Consider the following 21,088-nt stretch of genomic DNA (forward strand, 5'->3'; position numbering starts at 1 on the left):
GAATCGATTCCATATTTAACAAGTCAGTATCTCTTACTTAATGTGCCTGGCTTGCCAAGGCAGCAGATGTTTACAGCTAATAATTCACCATTTTGGGAAATCACAATGATGACAACTTTATGTTCATTTTCCATTATCATTAATTTTAATAATAATGCATTTCAGATTTGCTTGATCCTATATCAATTGTTTGACTTTGGATAACTTCTTCACATCCCATTTTAGTGGTGAAAATTTTCATGAGTTAAGGTAGTTAACAAAATAATACTTTGGGCAAAATTAACAAACGTTTTGAAGACTTTGATGTTTTAATCTTGAATAATAATAATAATAACAGCTAGTGTTTATTAAAAATTCAGTGTGCCCAAGTGCTTTACTAATATGATTACTAATCTCCACAGCATCCCTGAAAGACTCCTAATGTATAATCGTTGTCCCATTTTAATGAATGAGAGAGCTAATGTATGTGTATGAGATTTGCCTAAACTCAACCCACTTAGAAATAGTGGGGTAAAGAATAAACCTACTAATACATGCATATTTCAAGTCCATTTTTAGAACTTAGGTCTAATTCCCACCCCCGTATGTTTATAGAATCATGTAAATAGAAAAAGGTTTTAGAATCTAGCCTGACTACCATTCCAATTCTCCATAACCAAACTGAAAAACGAGGATCTATCTCCTACTTGGGTGCTTACACTGATGAGGGGGGGGACTTGCCCCTGAATAGAAAGTCCATTTATTGTTAGAAAGAATTTAGCACTAGAGAGTTTTGCTTTTACTTAGTCAAATTTTGCTTTTATGTTATATTCCCCATTCATTATAGAACTCCCCTTAAAGTATTGTAGAAATGTGGAATTTAGTTCAGTAATTTTTTGGGGGGTGGAGCTTGGTGTCCTGTGTTTCTTTAAGCTCCCAGATGATGCTAATGCTGCTGGTCCCTAGTATACATTTTGTGTAGGAGGCTCCGGTACTACATGCTTCCATCCAGTTAGTTAATTAGGTAGCTATCAGACAGGACTATGCCTAATTCTTTTCAAATATTTCTTCAGGTTAAACAATCCAAACCATTCACTTGCTCCATACATGATTTCCAGATTCTTCACATATTGATTGTAATTCTTAGGATTGTCCACTTAAAAACCTCCAGAATTGAAAACATCTTAGAGTAAATTCTGCATTTTTTGTGCCCTAAAACCTGCTACTAATGTAGAGTAAGTACACTAATCTTTGTTTTTCAGCAGCCAACAATACAAAAAAACTTTGAGTCACACCAGTCTCTCCATGGAATTCTGTCTTGTTGGTCTCAGCCTACCTTTCTATCTTGAGTCTATGGTTCATTAAAGACATTGGATTTCAACTTCATATCCCTCCAAATTGTTAATTAAACTGCATGCTAAGAGTTTAGCTGAGTATTTCATAAAAATCTGCTATATAAAGTGACAGCCCTAGAGAGCACCATTCATGAACTAAAACCCCTTTGTTTGATGATATTAAACCAACTATGAACCTACTAATTGGTGAACTATAATTTCAACCAACCACAGGTTTCACACTGTCTACAAGGTACTTAGATGGAACTTTTCTAGTATAGAACTTCCGTCACATTTTTTTTCACCTTCAGAGAGAAAAATTTGTCAAGAGTTCGAAACAAAGTTATTCATAAATGTTACATATAAAATAATGAGAATTCACTCATTAAGGGAAATCCTCATCTTTTACTGTGATTTGACATTCTGTCAGCAGGTTTTAATAGTCAATATTTTAGGCACTGAATATGAGATTATTGGATTATGGATTAATTAAATCATCTGCTATGTTACCTTGAAAAGGTTGGTCTCTCTAATCTGTTTCCTCTTAAAATAGGGATAGTATTAAATAATCAGTTTGATATAAAAATTAGATAAGACCAGCACATACTAAGGATTGAAAACATCAGCTACAAGAATGTTGGCAATGACTATTGAGAGGACAATGGTATGGCTGCTCTTATTTTAGAGGCACCAATGAACAAAGTCTTTCCTTTCTTACCTTTGTGTTCTCCTCTCATCTTGAATCTGTCTGGGCCCATGGTCAACTTTGACCAATAGAAAGCAGTGGAGATGTCTCTGTGCCATTTCTATGAAAAATTGCGCTCTATATGTGTAATATGAATTGTAATGCATTCTGTTGTCATATATAACAAATTAAAAATTTAAAAAGAGACTAAAAGTATCTCCTGTTCGTGGGGATGCCAACTGTGACAGGAAGGGCCTGATAACCCTGGGTACTCAGAGAAGTCCAGAGGAGCCACATGAAAGCTCTCGTGGAGGAACTCATTCAACAGCAGCAACACCTTGCCAGCCCCGAGTGAGGCCATTACTAATACCTGCCTGGCAGGACACCCATCCTGCCTGATCTGAGTTCTGGCTTCCCCCACCCTCATTCAAATAGGAATGGATCCAGACAATCCACAGCAGTTCATGAAATAATTATAGTAATACATTTTTCTTTCTGATGCACACATGGAAATCATTTACTCAAAATGAGTTATGAGTGTTTTGTGTCTAATGAAAATAATGTCCTTAATGTAAGCATCATTTTAATTCTTAAATTAACTTGAAAGCATCTAAAAATGCAAAGGTTCATCATATAATCTGATGAAGATAACTTTGTGAAAAAAACATCAAACACCACCATAAATTCTCCCATCTTACCATTTTATATTCTTTCCAGCCTCTTTGGAAATCTAGACTTCCATCTTCACGATGCTGTATGACAGTCCAACCTCCTCCATTCACATCCATGTTGCAAAATACCTGGCAGAAGAAGGGAAAAGAAAGGCAGGGGGGAAATATGTTTATTTTAAAGGAGGATGTATCTGACATATTTCAAAATGAAAATAGGTCTAAAGACCTGCAAGAAAAAGAACTACATTGGGAAAATATTAATTCAGACATATTGCTTATTTCTTCCCATAATTCATACTTGAGTTACTTCTGATCAAATTCTATCAATGATGCATCAATTCCTTGTAAAAATTTAGATCAGCTAGCTGAAAATTCAGTCTCAGAGTATAAAAATTAAAAATCAACATCTTAAATGGAAATAGGCACTTGTATAAGTTTAAATTTTTAAAATGCTACTAAAGTTTCTAAAACTAGGCCATTTTATGTTTAAAGCATAACTCACATTTTTTCAATATTTTAGTATTGGTAATATAAGATTAAAGTTTTGGGTAATATAATTTTTAAAAAGTTTATGTATATATATAAATATCTCATTATTTCATATTTTATTTCATAACTGCTAGATATTTACATACTATGATAATTATTCTTGATGGCTACATACTACATGAGGGGCAAAATTTGGTCCTCAGCACATGGAGAACACATTATTTGCTTAAGTTTTAGTCATGAACAATAAGAGGAGAACATGACATACTATATTCCTTCTGACTGTGACAAGCATTTCTTTCCCATGTGGAAAAGTTATCCAAATCTTTCAAAGACTTAGGCTTATTTCAATTATTCTAAATGTAATAGCATTTAGTTAAACAACTGATTCATTTTCCCTAGAGTCCACCCTAGAAGGGAAATGCATCTGTGATGGGATGATCTTTGGAGAGCAATCACTGGAATTGTTGTAGCATGGATGTGGCAGTTGATTATTCAAGGGCTGGGCTATGGGGAACACCATTCTGCAGCAACTGAATATTAAAGCATTTTGAAGGTTGGCTGACGGTGTGGATATGATACAGCCACAGCAGGCAGGCGGTGGAGACACAGGACTAAGCTCTGATTAAAGGAAAAACCTCAATGTTTTCCCTGTGGCATTACATTTGGAGCACAAATGGCCAAAGGGTATGAAAGCAATGGAAACAACTGTCATTCAAAGGGCAAACTACTCATGTACTTCCTCAGAGTGAAAGGAATGGAGACACACATGTCTATGCGAACATATGAAACAAGACAACCGCCTCTCCTGAGGGCTCCCCTCTAACTTGACAACAGCCACCGACCCTGTATGTCATTCCTCGGAACTGATTCACCTCCAAGATTATAAATTTTAAATTGCCCTCCCTTTCCCAGCATTACCGCTACTGACCCTTCTCCATCTGCTCTTTGTCCTTAACCTCTAATTAGTTTCTCATCTTCCTTAATTCTAATTTATTCATTCACTTACTTTTTCACTCAGCAAGTGTTCTTGGGCATTGGTTTGACATTACAACTGAGGATATTATGATGAATAAAATATGTCTCATCAACTCAAAACACTGCAAAGTTGCAATAGTGACTGATCCTATAGGATTAAGAGACACTGAAATCCATAACTTTTAACTCCAGTGACCTAAAGAATAATAGTGACAATGATCTAAATGAGAGATTTATAAAAAGAGCTAACATTCAAGAGAAGAAAATGATGATGATTTGGGATATTTAGTGTTTTAGGTAGCTATCCAAAAAGAAGTGTTAATTGACAAGTTAGAGATGTTCTACTGAAACATCTGGAGATAAGACAAAGGATAAATTTTACTGAGAATAAGGAGATAAAAAGAAGTCATTAACAATGGTGTTTTTGTTAAGTGCCAGGTAACTTAAGCACTTTATATGCATTAATCTCACAAAAACTCTATGAAGAAGGTATGATTATCATTTCCATTTTATTTGTGAAAAAAGTGAGAGTATTTCAGAAACTTACCAATGGTTATACTTAACCATTAGTACTGGGTCCAAGATTTGAATTGAATTTAGGATTTGAACCCTATGTTTACCTAATTCAAAATTGTTGGGAGTAATGTACTTAAAATCAGCAGTTGGTCACATGAAAATAGATACATAATTTAAAGAGCTCAAACAAAAAGGATTTAGAGATATGAGGATGGGAGAGGGAGGAGGGTCTATGAGTGGACTTTGGTGAATAACTGGTGGAGATTAAATACATCAGTAACTTAGAGATGGATAGGTATTCGCTGTCATTTGCTGCCATTCTCAGGGCCTATAGTATTGCCTAGCCAAAGGTGGTATTCAAAGAATATTTGATGAACAAATAGAGATATAATAAAAATAAAATAAGAGGGCTGGGGTTGTAGCTCAGTGTTAGAGCACTTGCCTCGCATATGTGAGACCCTGGGTTTGATCCTCAGCACCACATAAAATAAATAAATAAAAATAAAGATATTGTGTCCATCCACAACTAAAAAATATTTAAAAAAATAAAATAAGAAAACTTGCAAACAAAACTGGGTATATATGCTGAGTTTGGGATGTGATAATCAAATATTTGAGAGAAATCAGGATAACTAAAAATTAAGAAAATATATATGTAAATTTGAAATGAAGAAGCCATTAGTGATCTTGATCTGAGAGATTGCAGGACTGCTATGAGGATAAAATCAGATGGCACAGCTTAAAAGGGGGCATAGGTGGTAATTCAGCAGGTGAAACTTTCCTGATGACATTTAAATCAGAACAAAGGAAAATGAAAATGTCAAGGACACATTTTGCTAAGGAAAATAAATTTCACTCATTTCTCAATTAAATTTTACCCTGCTGTCTTTGGTAATCCCAAATTTTCTCCTTCCTTCCTTCCTTTCTTTCCCTCACCCTTCTTCTTTCTGTCAGAAGAAAAGAGTATATATAGAAAAAAAAAAAAAACTATGCTGTCTAGTTTTTAATGGCTGTTAAGTGTTATCAAAATTCTATGGCTTTGTTTTACAATCACTCACAAATTTTTAGAAAAGACAACTTCCCTTTTAAGAAGGTACCCAGCTACTTGGAAATGTTAAGAAGTGCTGAGATTGCATCTTAGATAGAGACCCAGAGAGAGACAGAGCTTCATGGGGAGGTAGAAATTACCCAGGCAGATTACAGGTTTGGAAGCTGAGATTCTGAAAGGTCAAGGGATTTGACATATGTCACAATTCTTATCAAGACTCCATGGCAGCAATGATAACAGTCGAACAGTCTCCATTTGTTGAATTTGGGTATAAGAGAGCAGAATGACACATTGCTCAGGGGCACAGACTTGAGTGCTGGATTGTGTAGATTCAGATTCCCACATCTGCTCTCTTACATCTTTTGTGAGGATTAAACGAGCCAATGTGCATAGAGTTTTTAGAGTATTATTTTGCAAGCAATAGGCATTGCCATTGTTCTTATCTCTTACATGCATTTTATTTTATTTATTTATTTGGTACTGGAGATTGAATCCAGCACTTTTCCACTGAGCCACTTTTCCAGCCCTTTTTAATATTTTTTATTTAGAGACAGGGTCTCCCCAAGTTTCTTAGTGCTTTGCTAAATTGCTGATACTGGCTTTGAACTCAAGATCCTCCTACCTCAGCCTCCCAAGCTACTGGGATTACAGGTGTGCACAAATAGCATCCGGCTCTTACATGCATTTTACAGATAACATGTATTTATATTATATAATATCACTGTGTATATAATATTTAATATATTACAATATGGTTATTATATAGAACATTGCATATGATTTATATTATTAACTTGCTATGAATAATATGGAATATAGAAAATTCAAAATATGCAGAAGTTCAATAAAATTCCCTACAATTATATTCACTGGCTTCTAGTTAACAGTATTGGCATCACTAATCTTTGATCATGGTATTTTTCAGTCTTTAAGAAGTTGGATTCACTCTTAAAAAAAAAAGCAGTTATTTTGTCAATAGTCAGAATAAAAATTAAAATCCTATGCCTAACAGATGAAACAAGTTCCAGAAAATAGAAGATCAGTTTCAGAAAGATTTGAAACATGAAAGGACCTGAAAAGTTCACTTGCCAGCACTCTGTGGTCAGTGCTATCTGGCGATTCTTCCTGTGGACAAGGCCCACTACATTTACTATGCCTGTTGCATGTATTGATCATATGACTTGGGCTTACTTCTATCCAAGAAAAGATTGAACTGGCTCCTATCCCAGGCAAGGTCAAAGCTCTCGAGCATTAAACACCTTTTAACATAATACAGCGGTCTAAACCCAAACAAAAAGGGGAAATTTGATTCACATACTTTTTATGCTTTTATTTTTCATACAAGTTGGAATGATTAGCTTTGTGGACATTAATTATTTTTCCATAACCTTAAATCAAAAAGTCTTAACACATTTGTTATAGTCCTTTTCCAAGAATTAGGGGAATTATGAGTTCAGAGCAAATTTTTAATATTTTACAATAAGTGTTATGATTTAATGGTTTATTTTTTTGGATGAAACTAAGATGGCTATAGGGCATTTGGTTTTAGAAAATTATGAAATGAAAGAGAAAATCCTGTTTCCTAGTACCATGCATTGAAGGGAATTCAGAGAAGGAAATAACCACAAGCCATTAATACTATCAAAGCAAAAAAGAAAGAAGTAAAAGATGGAATTCTCATTTTTCTATCTTCTTGAAAAATTAAATCACCCTAGGAAACCATATGACATTTGAAAAGACAACACTTTTCAAGCTTTTGCAAACATTTCTGTTTTAGCACGGAACAATGTCAGGCAAAACAAAGACTAACAATTCTGTTAAATTTGCAACTATTACACTGCTTAAAAGATGAATAACTTATTTTAAAAGATCTTATCAATTGTCTAAAATAGCCCAATTTTATTGATTAGTTCACATTCCATAGTATATGTATTTGGGGTTATTTTTATAGGCTTGTTTTGAATTTCTTGAAATTTTGAAGGCATTAAAATGATCAAAACTATTGCTAAGCATATCCAAGTGTAGCACCAAACTTTTTATCTATAATTCCCAGTCTATTAAGAAGGGTAAAAGTCCAAAAAACAAGGTTTTCTTTTAGTGATTTTTACATGTTTAAGAAAACATCATTGATTTTATATCAGATAGAAGTAGAAAGTAAAATTACAGGATAGTGGGGAGTGAGGTAGATAGTTAAGAACATGAATCAATTTACTCACTTTCTTTCTAATAATAAACCCTTGCCTATGTCACTTGGAAGTAAGTTCATGTTCAACATTATGAATTGTGCAACTTCAGTCATCACTAATATAATCATCCTGCTTAAGCCTTTAGTTAAGATGGTGCAATATGGAGTCAGAATCCTTTGTTTCAAAGCCAGTTTTCAACATTTACCAATTATGTCATTTGGGCAAACTATTTGTCTAAAATAGAGGTAATGGGGACACTCATTTCATATGATTTTTGAAAAGAATAAATGAGTGAGCGCAAATGAAAGAAAAGCAGTCAGATCAGGAGCTGGCAAGCCGTTAATGCTCTGTACATTTGAACCAATGCATTAACCAGCTTCTGAATTTCTTTGAGGAAATTCATACAATATGTGTTCTTACCAGGGTCACACTAAGTGATCATAATAAGGGATTTAAGTCAAAATGTGTTACTTATTAAAAATAAATGTAGTTACATCAGTCTGAACAATAGAGCAGTATTACCGCTTGTGAGAGAATCCACGATCATAAAGGGGAGGGAATAAAGTAAGAAAGGAAGCACCTAAGTTCAGAGTCTCTCTCCCCCTAGCTCAGTCACCCCTGTTCTTGTCACACTCTGCTACCATTTGTTTTATTTCCAATAAAAACAAACCCAATCATAACTAAACCTATTGATACAATCATAACTAAACCTACTGATAGTCCTGACCAAGTCATGTAAGAACGTCTTTCCTTTGAGAAGCCATTTTTAGAGCAGTTTCTACAGTGCTAAAATTTGCCTCTCATGGATATACTCTGATATTCCTGTGAACTTGCTCAAGTTACAATTTTTTCATAAGCTCACAACTCAGAAATTTCATCCAAAAGTGACTTGACATTGTGGATTTAATGTTTTACCTTTTTTTTTTTTCAGATTTAGGGGCTGGGTGGTAGAAAACATCTCTACCATGCAAGGAGCACTGGGTTTGTTCCCCCACGTAAATAGATTTCTCAAATATTTTATTTATCCAAGAACAATTCTGAAGCTCCATTTTATGTAAAATACACTATTTGGGGGAAGCATAAGTTTAAATCATGCTGTCTCCATGTAAACAACTGAGAAGCAGCCACTGAACCAGTAAAGTGGATCCTAAGCCTGCTCTTTTATAAATATGGAAATTCTCCTAGATTGTGAGTTAGAAAAGGATATTTTCCTATCCTAACAAGAGCAGTGGTTCTGCATATAGTCTGTGCATCGTTTGCATCTCAAAATATTTTGAACTAGAGTTGAGCTATGCTTACATATGAACTGAATTTTATGAATTAAATTGCTTCTCTCCATCCGCAAGGGCCACCTGGTATTACTGGTGATGTAGTGAAAAATTCTAGAAGTCTGAAAGTTCTCAATCTGAAAAGCCTGAAAATTCTGTTTCTGTTTTGATACATACCACAGGATCTTCAAAAATCTAAAAGGAGAGTCACTTAATATTTTTAATTAATGACATTTTTGTTTTTATTTCAAGCTATAAGCTCCGGTTTGACTGATAATAAATTAGGGGTTTTTTGAGATTTAAGGCAGTTCTGTAGATAAATCAAGAGTATATTCATTTTTGCTTCCCTCTCCTACCCCAGGACAGTTTCTTAAACACTTTCCTATATGTTATGTGTATTCTCTCTGTGTGTATGTGTGTGTGTGTGTGAGTGTGTTTGTGATTTCAAGCATAGGTATGACCTTAGTATACCCAAACTTTCCTTCTTATTCTAGTCTCCTCACTCTCAGACTTACCATTTTATGTTCACAGTTTTTGTCTTGTTTTAAACCGTGAGCATTTGAGAGAAATGAAATCTTGCACAGAACAGGTGAAATAAAACTTGTCCGGTAGGTAACTGAGGGGGCAATATATGGAACTGTGCGTGCCACCTTTCCTGCCTCCTGTACTTATTCACACCCATCCTTTTCCCACTTGTAGAAAAACCCTCAAAGGTCACTTTTGGAAAGAAAATGTTGTCCCAGAAAAGAGGAAAAATTTTTTGAGCCAACCTAATATATTAGAACTTTGGGAATCTGGAGAGAGATAACAGCAGTAAAAAGAGAAACAGAGTTTGACCTGAATTATCAACCAGACTCTGTCTCAGCAATGACAAGACATCTGGCAAACTAGTCTCAAAGATTCATGTATCTTGCTTATCAAAGGAAACCAACTATCAGAAAGACAAAGTTATATTTGCTCACTGTATACTACAGAAAAGTGTTGACATTATCATCAGCATTCATTCATTCATTCATTCATCCTGGCACATACTTATTGAGGACTTACTATAAGCAGAAACCATGCTAGTTTCCAGAAAATCGAAAATAAAAAGACATAGTCCCTTTGGGGCTGGGGATGTGGCTCAAGCAGTAGCGCGCTCGCCTGGCATGCGTATGGCCCAGGTTCGATCCTCAGCACCACATACAAACAAAGATGTTGTGTCCGCCAAAAACTAAAAAATAAATATTAAAATTCTCTCTTCTCTCTCTCTCTCTCTTTCTTAAAAAAAAAAAAAAAAAGACACAGTCCCTGCCTCATAGAACTTGTAGTGAGAAAGTCCTGCAAGTCTGCTTGGGGAATCAAGGAAGGCCTTCCAGAAACATTTGCACAGTACCCAGAAGAAAGGAGACTGTGACAGGTAATTTAGAGGGGAGGAAAGTTTGTCTGTGCTGCAAGAGTAGGCAATCTGCTTTGGACCTTGGGTGTCTAGCTAAAGCTTTTACACATTGAGAGCTCTGCTCTCACCTCTAATCCCACTTTATTTGGCTGCCTCACCACGATGCTCCCCATATTCCCTGCTTCAGAAAAACCATCTGCATCACAACTCTTCCACAGTATTTTACAGCTATCTGTGTAAATATCTCTTATCACTATTACACTGGAAACTGTTTATTCCAAACTGATGTCTTTGGATAGTGACTGACAAATAAATGGCATCCACTTAATAGTACTGAATGAAGGCATGGATATTTTAATAAGAAAATAACAGGGGTGGTACAGAAAAGAGAGGTGACAGCAGGAAGATACTGCTTGCTTACTTTAATGTTTACTTTGGGGCTTGTTCAACACAAGGAGAAGTCTGTTCTCCAACCTGCTCTTTTATGTAAATATGAAAAGCAAAGCCTTTCAAAATTATAAGTTAAGACAGAGTACGATTATCCCACTTTAATAGGAGCAGTAATCTGTAAATAGCTTGCACCCTGCTATATACCCTGCTCCCCCACACCCCTCATGGAGGATGGGAACCCTCTAAGTTCTCTGGGCTTTGGAATATGGCTGCTATTCCTCATGCACTCAAGATAGGTGTGACTTCAACATTTGATCTGTGCAAGACAAAATTTCTGAGCAATGAGACATCCCATGAATAGCAATGAATAAAGGGAATGCTAATGTGAAAAAGGAATAAACAATACAAGGTTTAGAGTACATCTGTACAATAGGGTTTTGTCCCCTGTGGGCCTGGGAAACAAAGTTATCTTTGGGAGAAATGAGCTCACACACACACACTTTTTGTTTTTCCATTTAACAAGCTCACAAATCAATCTGATTATCATCCAGCAATTCAACTAGGATCTGCTTTACATCCCATAAACAAACACTTCTGGTTTTACCTTTTTGGGTTCTGGCATATTATTAATATAAATAGTGTAGATTCCACTTTTATTAAAACCAGCTTGATATACATCTGCACAGTCTCTAAATGGTTTTTCTTCCTCTCTTTTTCCTCCTTTTAGCAAAACTGCAAAAAAAAAAAAAGATTGCAATATATGAATAAGAATATCAGTACCTTTAACACCCACATGTACTTCAAGAGTAGCTACACATGACTTCATTCTCTCCACATAAAGGTCAATATTGCATTTACCAAAAACCAAACATAAAGACAATATCAGATTTTTACTGGTGATTTACAAAATTAAAAAATGGAAAAAAAAGTTACAAGGCAATTTCTAACTGCATATTTATAGTTTACTTGGGCTGGGGATGTGGCTCAAGTGGTAACGCGCTCGCCTGGCATTCGCGGAGCGCTGGGTTTGATCCTCAGCACCACATAAAAATAAAAATAAAGATGTTGTGTCCACTGAAAACTAAAAAGTAAATATTAAAAAATTCTCTCTAATTTCTTAATTTTGGTTTTTCTATATATCTTTTCCAAAGCATCAATTCAAAGGACAAATAAACTAGTCGTGTAATACCTCTAACTGGTAGCAATTTATGTCAATGTTTCCTGAAAAATTTCTAAAACATTCTTATCTACATTTCATAGGAAAATTTTATTCATTTATTTTGTGTGTGTGATTCTATCGACCAAACCCAGAGCCTCACACTTGTTAGGCATATGCTATACCACTGAGCTATATGCCCAGTCCTGGGAAAGTTCAGAAAGATGCCAAAACATTTTTTGGAGATGTAAGAGATGAAGAAAAATTCAAGCATCAAAATGTAGCATTGCAGTTTAAAACACTAAAAGAACGTAGCACCTTTCTTTTGTGGCTTTATAGTGATAAATTCCTATAAATTTTACAAAAACCAAAACACAAATTAACTCTCAAAATAATTAGATTTGGGAAGTAGAAAAGAGTTTATGATCCAATTTAACTACCTTGAAAGAAAATATAATAGCACTTTGTATTTTGTTTAATGCCCTGAAGCTAAATTATCAGGTTAATGATATATGATTGATAAAATGAATAAGACTTTGAAATTAAGTTTTAAAGGGGAAATAATCACCTAAAAGTCAAGTGAAGACAGGAAATTTAGTCAGCATGCTAGACAAGCTTGTACCACTGAGCTACATTCCCAACCCTCTTTTTAATTTATTTTGAAACCGGGTCTTACTAAGTTGCACAGACTTGCCTCAAACTTGTGATCCTCCTGCCTCAGTCTCCTGAGTACCTGGGATTACAGATGTGGGGATACCATGCTCAATTTACCTAACTTTAAAACTTATTAAGAATATTTTGCAGTATCACTGCTAACATTTTCTGTTGCTTAATAAGAATCTGTCTTCAATTAGTTTATTTTACAATGGTCTTTTATAATAAAAATGGCAAAACTAAACTATGAATTAATGCTTTTAAATTGATTTTTAAATACTCAGAAAATCTAAAATAATAACCTGACTTAAATTTTACTTGCATAATGTTTGTTAATTTCTAGGTAACAATGAGTCTAATTTTTGTGGAAAGAATTACTATCTCAGTGTGAATGTTTCAATTTTTCAAACATACTAAATTATTTTTCAAGAAAATGAAACATTCATATCAGATATTCTGCCACAACAAAAATGTAAAAATGTATTAAAGCATTTAATGACATTATACTTTTCTATATAGCTCATATCTGTACTGTTTTGCCTGAATGTATTAACAATTAGAGCTGTATATTACTACAATTGCAATATCAACACAGAATCAAGTAAACTAAAAGATTATAGGTTCATATCACAGTGAAGAAGTATTGCATAGAATATAGGAAAATATCAATTAAAATGTATATATACATGCTTAAAAACCATCTTTATGGCACTAGGCCTATTAATCAATTATATAAAGGTATTGTTTTCAAAGTGTCAATGTAGTTCAATAGTGTTCACTTACTTCAACTTTATGGACCATTATTTTTTAAAAACAAAACCTTCCTAAAAGCTAAATACTTTTCTCATGTTATAAATTAAAATAAATAAATAAATAGTCCAATTAAATGCCTAAAATAGGGATGTAAAGAAATACCAACTAAAATTTATGATTCTTTGAAAGTATGAAAAAAACAGGAAGATGTGGTCAACAGAACCCACTGGTAAACCCACTTTTCTTTTGGGGGCGAGAGATGGAGAATCATTTATCTAAGGAGAAAATGCTTCGCTTGTTGAATATACCACTTCCTGCCCTCCCATATGTGGTGGTTCAGGAGAATACACTCCCTTCCTCCTCTCAGCCTCCTCCCCCTCCCTTTCTTTTCCACTTCAGGAAGCTGTTTCACATATGCTTTCAATGATAGAAAACAAGGGGGAAAGCTGGTCAGTATCTTGTTTTTGTGGAAACTTGCTCTATGTTTTCTAAATCATATCTATACCTGGGAAAGTGGTTTGAAGATTCTAACATCAAAGGTCCAACTAGTACTATGGTTATATTGTGAATTTTTGTTATTGCGATGGTAATATATATGACACAAAGATTTCATTTCATTAAAATTTAAGTCATTATTTTTTAAAAAAATGAAATATATTTTTCAGAAGACATAGATACATTCTTTCCAAAATGATTAGACTGCTTGCTTTTAATTACTTATTAATTAGCCACCATTATGCTTGAAAGTTTGATTCAGGCTACAATTATAGCCCTGAATCATTTAAAAAATCAACTTAAAAGCTTCTCCACAGCTTACCTTTGCTACTTTTAGAATACACTATGATTTAAAGAAGATTCCCTATATAAGGGTAGGTTGACCTCCAGGGTTTGTATTTATTGATTTATTTTAATCTATAAAGTGTGATAGTTATGTGAACTACAAACAGAGTGAGTGAAACATTTAAAATGGTGATTTTCATTGTTGACATGATAATGATAATAACACTGTTCATGGCAACCTTGAAACAGGAGCAGAGCATGGAAGGCCAGTCAATTCAGTCTATGGAGTGCTGGGAGCTGCTGCCTTCCACCCTCAAGTTCAGACTTTGTATCTAATGAATCCAGGGCAAGACTGGTTGTATGTAAAATCGTACCTACCTGGCCTGTCCTCATCAAACATGATTAATTAACTTACATCATTCACTAAATATTCAGATTATACCATTGTTATTCCAGCCTAAAAGAAACAGGCAATTTAACCAGATAAACTTCACCTTAATAGTTAAGATTTTTAAACATTTAAGATAAAATGATGTATGATGCATATACCAGCCTGATGGCTGTAACTTTTTTGAGGCCTATTTCATTGACTATAGGAGCACTCTGAAGCTCAAGGTCATGTGTAGATATTGTAAAACATTTTAAAACACAGTCACAAAGATGAATTTGCTGAACTTTGCCAGGATCAGCACTAATTTTTAAAATTTTTTAGAAGGTCTTGAGATTCAATTAGATGGAAAAGATAGCCAGAGTAATGTGTGATAGATGATAAGAGAGGGACAGAATCCCTGATGGAAGAGTATACCAAGTACCAACTAGACAGAGCTGGGGCAGTGATCCAGAGACCTGACAGAAGTCTTCATCTAACTCTCAAAGTGGCTGGAACTTTTAATAAAATAGAATGAATTTAAAAATTGGTCTTTACACCTAAAGTTCCCCCTTTGACCACAAACTCATCTTTTCCTCTCCTATTCTTTAATCCCTAATGAGTATGTCTTTCCTCTACTAGATCCTGGCCATTCTATCAACCCTTTCTTAGCCTCCCCTTTCTTTCTTCCTAGCCACTAGCTTTCACTCAGACATCTGCGAATGTTTCAGGTGGCTTTCACTTCAGTCCCTATCGACTGTCCTTCTACCCATTCATCCTTGCATGGGCAAATCCTGGCCTGCAGACAGGTGAGATTTCATTCACTTTCTTACCCCCATTCTAGATTGCAAGCACTAGGTCATTTCTAGTAGATTTCTATCATATTTCCTACAAGTGCCTTTAAAATTTTCCACTTTTTAAAAGATGAAATCCCACTCCAGTCTCCTGTCACTTTTTATATGATGTTTAGGATTTACCATGAGGATCGGGGCTATGTCTCCTCTACTCCCTCTACACTGTAGAAGTCATCTTTGTATTTATTCCACGTCTTTTGTATTGGTCCCTCCTGTTCCCTTCTCTATGTCTCTAATTGTGCTTTCTCCTTTATCTTTATGGCTTTCTCTTCTCCTCACCCACTATGCACATGTTTAGTAGGATTCCATTTTTGGATCTTTATTCCTTATAAATAAATTCATATTGCAAACTATCTAACATGGCTTCAAACTTCCAGAGAGAATTCTAAGATACATAAGCATTTTGAACTCTGCATTTGCCTCTCTCTAACTCATGATCCCTATTTCTACCATCTGTCAGGCAGTCCCTACTACCACCATGGCTTTCATTCATTTTGTCACCTAATCTTTCCTTCCGAACCCTGTGTTGTCTCTTTCTCTCACTGACCCTGCTTCCTCTCCTGGGTGTCATCAGTTAAAAATTAATGTAAGTGTAAATATAAGATAATTAGACTGTGGCATTTTTATTGGTCTTCTACATCATGTTCCTCTTAATTAATTAATTCCACAAATATTGATTGACCATCTGCTATAAATAAGACTTCCTAGGCAACAGAGATAGAGACATAAGAAAATACAATCCTACCCTTAATGTGATCACAGCTGGATGGGAGTAAGATTATGTGAGTAGATCTTTCATGGCAGGGGCAGACTCAACTCATGCCAGTTTAAGCAAAAAGAAAATGTATTGAATCATGTCATTGAACAATCCAGGGTAGAACTCTAGGTGAGGCATGATCAGGTTTCAAACAATGTGATCAGGATTTGGCTTCTGTATCTTTGCTCTGACTCACATCTGTTGGCTATCTACCTGGTCACAAGACAGCTGGAGAAATCTTCTAGGACTATGATGTTACCAGTTTAAAGGTATTACCAAAAAAAAAAAAATGGGATGATGACAATAACTGTCTTAGAAGTATGTGTCAAGTGCCCTAGGCACATGCAAGAAGAACATACTCCATCTGCCAAGTGGACTCATGGAAGGCTGCTTGGAAGAGATAAAAAATACAAAATGTAGAAAGCTTATCTGAGCTAAATTCTGAGAGTCTGGTATGTCAGTTCAAAGACTTCCCTCATACCAATATCAGAAAATAAATCTAGAAGTCTTCAGAAGAATCATCATTCATTCTTTTCATGTAGCCTTATCTGTACATCCAATCTTTGTCATTCAAAGGGAAAGAATAGGGACATAAGCAGGTGCATGTCTGTCTTTCACCAGCCAACATTTAGTCAATGAGCAACCTGAGACTCCAATGCCAGCAGCTGTTCCCTATATCTTGCTCTTCCCTGCATTTCACCAGTTTCAATCCAGATGGTACATCTTCCACCAGACTGACTTCAGGGAAGGACCATAAAAGCTGAGGCAGAGGGTCACTTCAATTCAGATGAACCCTCCAGAGAAAACTTCCTGGAATGTGGAATTGGTAATTCTGAGTCTCAGTAACCTTAGCGGAGAACATAAATAGCAATTAGCCTTGCTACCAGAGACAATGTAAAACACCAAAGCCTTTCTTCCTAACCATTTCCCAACAAGTTGCTCTGAGAAATCAATTATTCAAACATTCTTTTTAAACTCTAAATGTGGCTAATGATTCATATCTTTCCAGTATTTAGCAAACGTTAGAATACATGTGGATCAAGTTGTTTATTCAAGGGTAATCCTTGGGAAATTTTTTGAGCTGCCATCATTAGGCAGATCATAGCATTAGAAATTGACCCTAAATCTGTGATTTCAACAGGTCACTGAAGTTCACTGAGCATATGGCTGAGTACAAACCATAAATCTGACAAGGTGAAAAGAAGCAAATATTTGATTGAAAAGATTCTATATACTTTAGCCAGGTGTGTGGGCATTTTATAGGCCATTTTGGAGACATTCCCTAGAATCCTAATTTAAAAGGACTTTTAAAAGTGAAAGAAGGTAATACATTCCATTTCACAGATATGGAAAAATGAACAGATTTCCAGATAGCACAAGTTTCAATATCCAGTGGGCAGATATGAGGGAGACTTAGCAATGACTTTAAAAAATATATACAAAAATATATTTAGATTATATATTTAAATATATAAGATATAAATTATATGTGTATGATATGATTATGTATAAATATATTTATAAATATATACTTATGTATAATTATATAGAGAAATATATTGAGCTTATATATTCATAAAAGCTTAAAAATTAAAAATTACATATTTGACATCTTTTCTCACATAAAACACATGAGTGCAAACCTAGATATCTGAGTGGATACCTTAGCATGATATTCTTAGCTTACAAAGAAGGCAACTGCATATGGTTTTACATATAAATAGCTATGCTACAATATAACAAGCATGTGAATTATTATTCTTAAATACTCTTAACTAATTTGAAGTCTTTGGTTCTGTAGCTAAAAGCTTCTCCTTTTTAAATACTGCACTCTCTTTCCCCCATAGTCCTTCCAACTCTGGCATAAGGGAACACTTGAACACAATTTACTTCCTGCATTATTATTTTAATTACAATGTTTTGGAAACTGAGCTATATCTTACTCCTATTTAAATTCTTTGTAAGTTTATATTTTATAGATAATTTATAAAATCTATCATCTTCTTGGTCAAATATAATAATCATGATCATAATAAAATAAACTAATATTCATTGAATATTTACTATGTGCTAAACTCTGAATTTTGTATGCCAAGTATGTTGTACATGCTTCATTAATCCTCATAAATATCTTATGAAGTGAAATATTTATTTATATTTTATATAAAAGGAAACTAAAGCCCAGAGATGCTATCTAACTTCACCACAACTTACAAGTAAGAACACTCCGATTATAAAGATGAGAATCTTAATGACTTTTTTTTTTTTTGAGAGAGAGAGAGAGAGAGAGAGAGAGAGAATTTTAGTGTTTATTTTTTAGTTTTTGGTGGACACAACATCTTTATTTGTATGTGGTGCTGAGGATCGAACCCGGGCCGCACGCATGCCAGGTGGGCGCACTACCGCTTGAGCCACATCCCCAGCCCCTTAATGACTTTTTAATCAGCCTCTGGAGTAAAGCCAAACCCAAACAGAACTCCAGAGAGTCTTCTGTCACGGATTCCTCACCAATACTTTTCTGGAGTGACAAAGTCACACCCAGAGTCCTGGGTGGTTCAGCAACAGGCCTTAATTCTGAATGGGGTTCTGAAGATTGTTGTGGAAGCAGGATATATAGGAAAATGACAGGAGGCAGAAATGACAAGAAGAAAAACGTTGGCATGAAGATAAAAGAGCCACAGGCAGAGGAATCATCTAGGAGATGGGAACCCCCAGGAGAGATGTGAGTCTGTGCCTGCCCACAACTTCAAATGCTAGCTATCAGAGGACTAGGAAGGAAAAGGTCCCTGGTCTGGGGGTGCAGCTCAGTGGTGGAGAACATGTCCAGCATGTTCAAGGGCCTTAGCTCAATCTCCATCAGAGAGAGAGAGAGAGAGAGAGAGAGAGAGAGAAATGAAGGAAGGAGGGAAGGAGGGAAGGAAGAAAAAAGAAAGAGAAAGGAAAAGAATGAATGAAGAGGTTCCTGAGCACTCTGACTGCTCATATTAATCCACATTGGATTTCCTATGTCCATGCCTAAAAGTCACACTGACTTAGGACTAATTCCCATTAATTTAAGGTATGCTTCCCATAAGCCCTGCTACTTGGTTTCTGACCCTATGGACTGTTGTTAGAAGCTGTAAATTTAGAAGAAGAGTGATGGGGAGGTGAAAGTGGGCATGTGTGTGTATGTTTGTGTAACTATGTGTGTGATTATGTTCATCTTCTAATATCAGGCATGAAGACAACAAAAAATTGATAATGGAAAGCTTGTGTGTGTGTGTGTGTGTGTGTGTGTGTATGTCTGTGTCTGTGTGTGTGTGAGAGAGAGAGAGAGAAAGAGAGTGTAAACTTTAAAAAATAGGCCAAACTAAGAAATAATACTTTAGGCATTGTATAAGATAGACAAATTATGCTCTTTCCCCAAAGATACCAGGGTGTTATGATAGGAACTAATTCAGAGACATGATAATAAATTGAATTATTACACAAAGTCATAATTGTATTTAATTTTCTCTTCTGAAAAGGTGAGGAAAAAACAATGAAAATATTAATCATCACAATATGATTGAGTTTTCCTAAAATTTTGCTAGTACAGGAATATATCTCTATTACATGTGGAATGTATTATCCATGATATACAATGAATTGTAGTTATATGAAATTTAATAATATTGAGATACATTTATAAGATACATAAACTGTTAAATCTAAGTGGACATGCAAACCATTCTATACTATTGCGGGATCTCTAATTTTGTGGTACTTTTTTGTTTTTTTGCAGAAGAGTAAAATGTCATGTAATTCTACATGTTTCTACTAGAGCTTGATGAGTATATCTAAAGAAGCTTTCTAAGACTCCTCTGATGTGAAATGACTTGTGTATAATTTAATGCATATTCAATATCTATGACTGCTTAAAACAACCAAGAAAAAACAAAAAAAAATTATAAATGGAATCACACTAAACTTTGTTTAATCAAGCAATCACTCATTTTTCACGATACTCATGTTATGGTTTGGATGTGAGGTGTCCCCCCAAAAGCTCGTGTGTAAGACAATGCAAGAAGGTTCAGAGGAGAAATGGTTGGGTTGTAAGAGTCTTAACCCAATCAGTGATTTAACCCCCTAATAGGGATTAACTGAGTGGTAACTGAAGTGGTAGGTTGTAGCTGGAGGAGGTGGGAATTGGGGTGTGGCTTTGGGTATATATTTGTATCTGGCGAGTGAACTCTCTCTCTCTGCTTTCTGATCATGATATGAGCTGATTCCTTCTGCCGCACTCTCCCACCATGATGTTCAGCCTCATCTCCAGCCCTGAGGAATGGAGCTGTTCTTCTATGGATTAAGACCTCTGAAACTGTGAGCCCTTGAATAAACTTTTCCTCCTTTACAGTTGTGCTGGTTGGGTCTTTAAGTCAGAGCAGAAAAAAAACCAAAACTGTCTAAAACAATTTATTTCTATGTTTTCTCTTTGGGCACCCTGTTGGGAAGTTGTGAATACTGCATGACCCTTGCACTGATTCAGAAAGTCACTTCATGAACAAAAATATTTCAGGTGTCTCATGTGTGTTAATTTTCCATGTAATGTTTTCAGCCTGACTAAAATGTATTGATTTTGCACAAAAGACTTCTCCTGCATGTGGAAGAGTTTAAAGGGTATATTTTTGTGCCTTATTATGAGGGGACAAATAAGTGATTTTAGTTAAAGCTATGGAAAATGTAATGAAAGTCCTTGGTCAATGTTGTAGGCATAGAAAGTAGCTGCCAGATGCTTTTGAAAACTGACATACACAGAAGTTTTCATTGGAAGTTTTAAGTAAAGGAGGGTTTATTGTTACCACAAATATGTCACTTTGATTCTTA

General features: G+C 35.1%; 1 protein-coding gene across 5 annotated transcripts in view; it reads right to left on the bottom strand.

Annotated features, from left to right (window-relative positions):
* Positions 1-21,088, bottom strand: part of Angpt1 (angiopoietin 1) — a 236,205-nt gene that overhangs the window by 47,226 nt on the left and 167,891 nt on the right. For all 5 annotated transcript variants that reach the window (XM_046464877.2, XM_046464876.2, XM_046464875.2 and 2 more), the window contains 2 exons: positions 11,527-11,654; positions 2,697-2,798 (listed from right to left, as the gene is read on the bottom strand). In XM_046464877.2, coding sequence (XP_046320833.1) covers positions 2,697-2,798; positions 11,527-11,654 — 230 coding nt within the window. The remainder of the gene's footprint in view (positions 1-2,696; positions 2,799-11,526; positions 11,655-21,088) is intronic.

This window comes from Marmota monax, unplaced genomic scaffold (genome assembly GCF_021218885.2).
Source record: "Marmota monax isolate L192 unplaced genomic scaffold, Marmota_monax_Labrador192_F-V1.1 WCK01_AAM20220418_F8-fsc00003, whole genome shotgun sequence".
Taxonomy (NCBI): Eukaryota; Metazoa; Chordata; class Mammalia; order Rodentia; family Sciuridae; genus Marmota; species Marmota monax.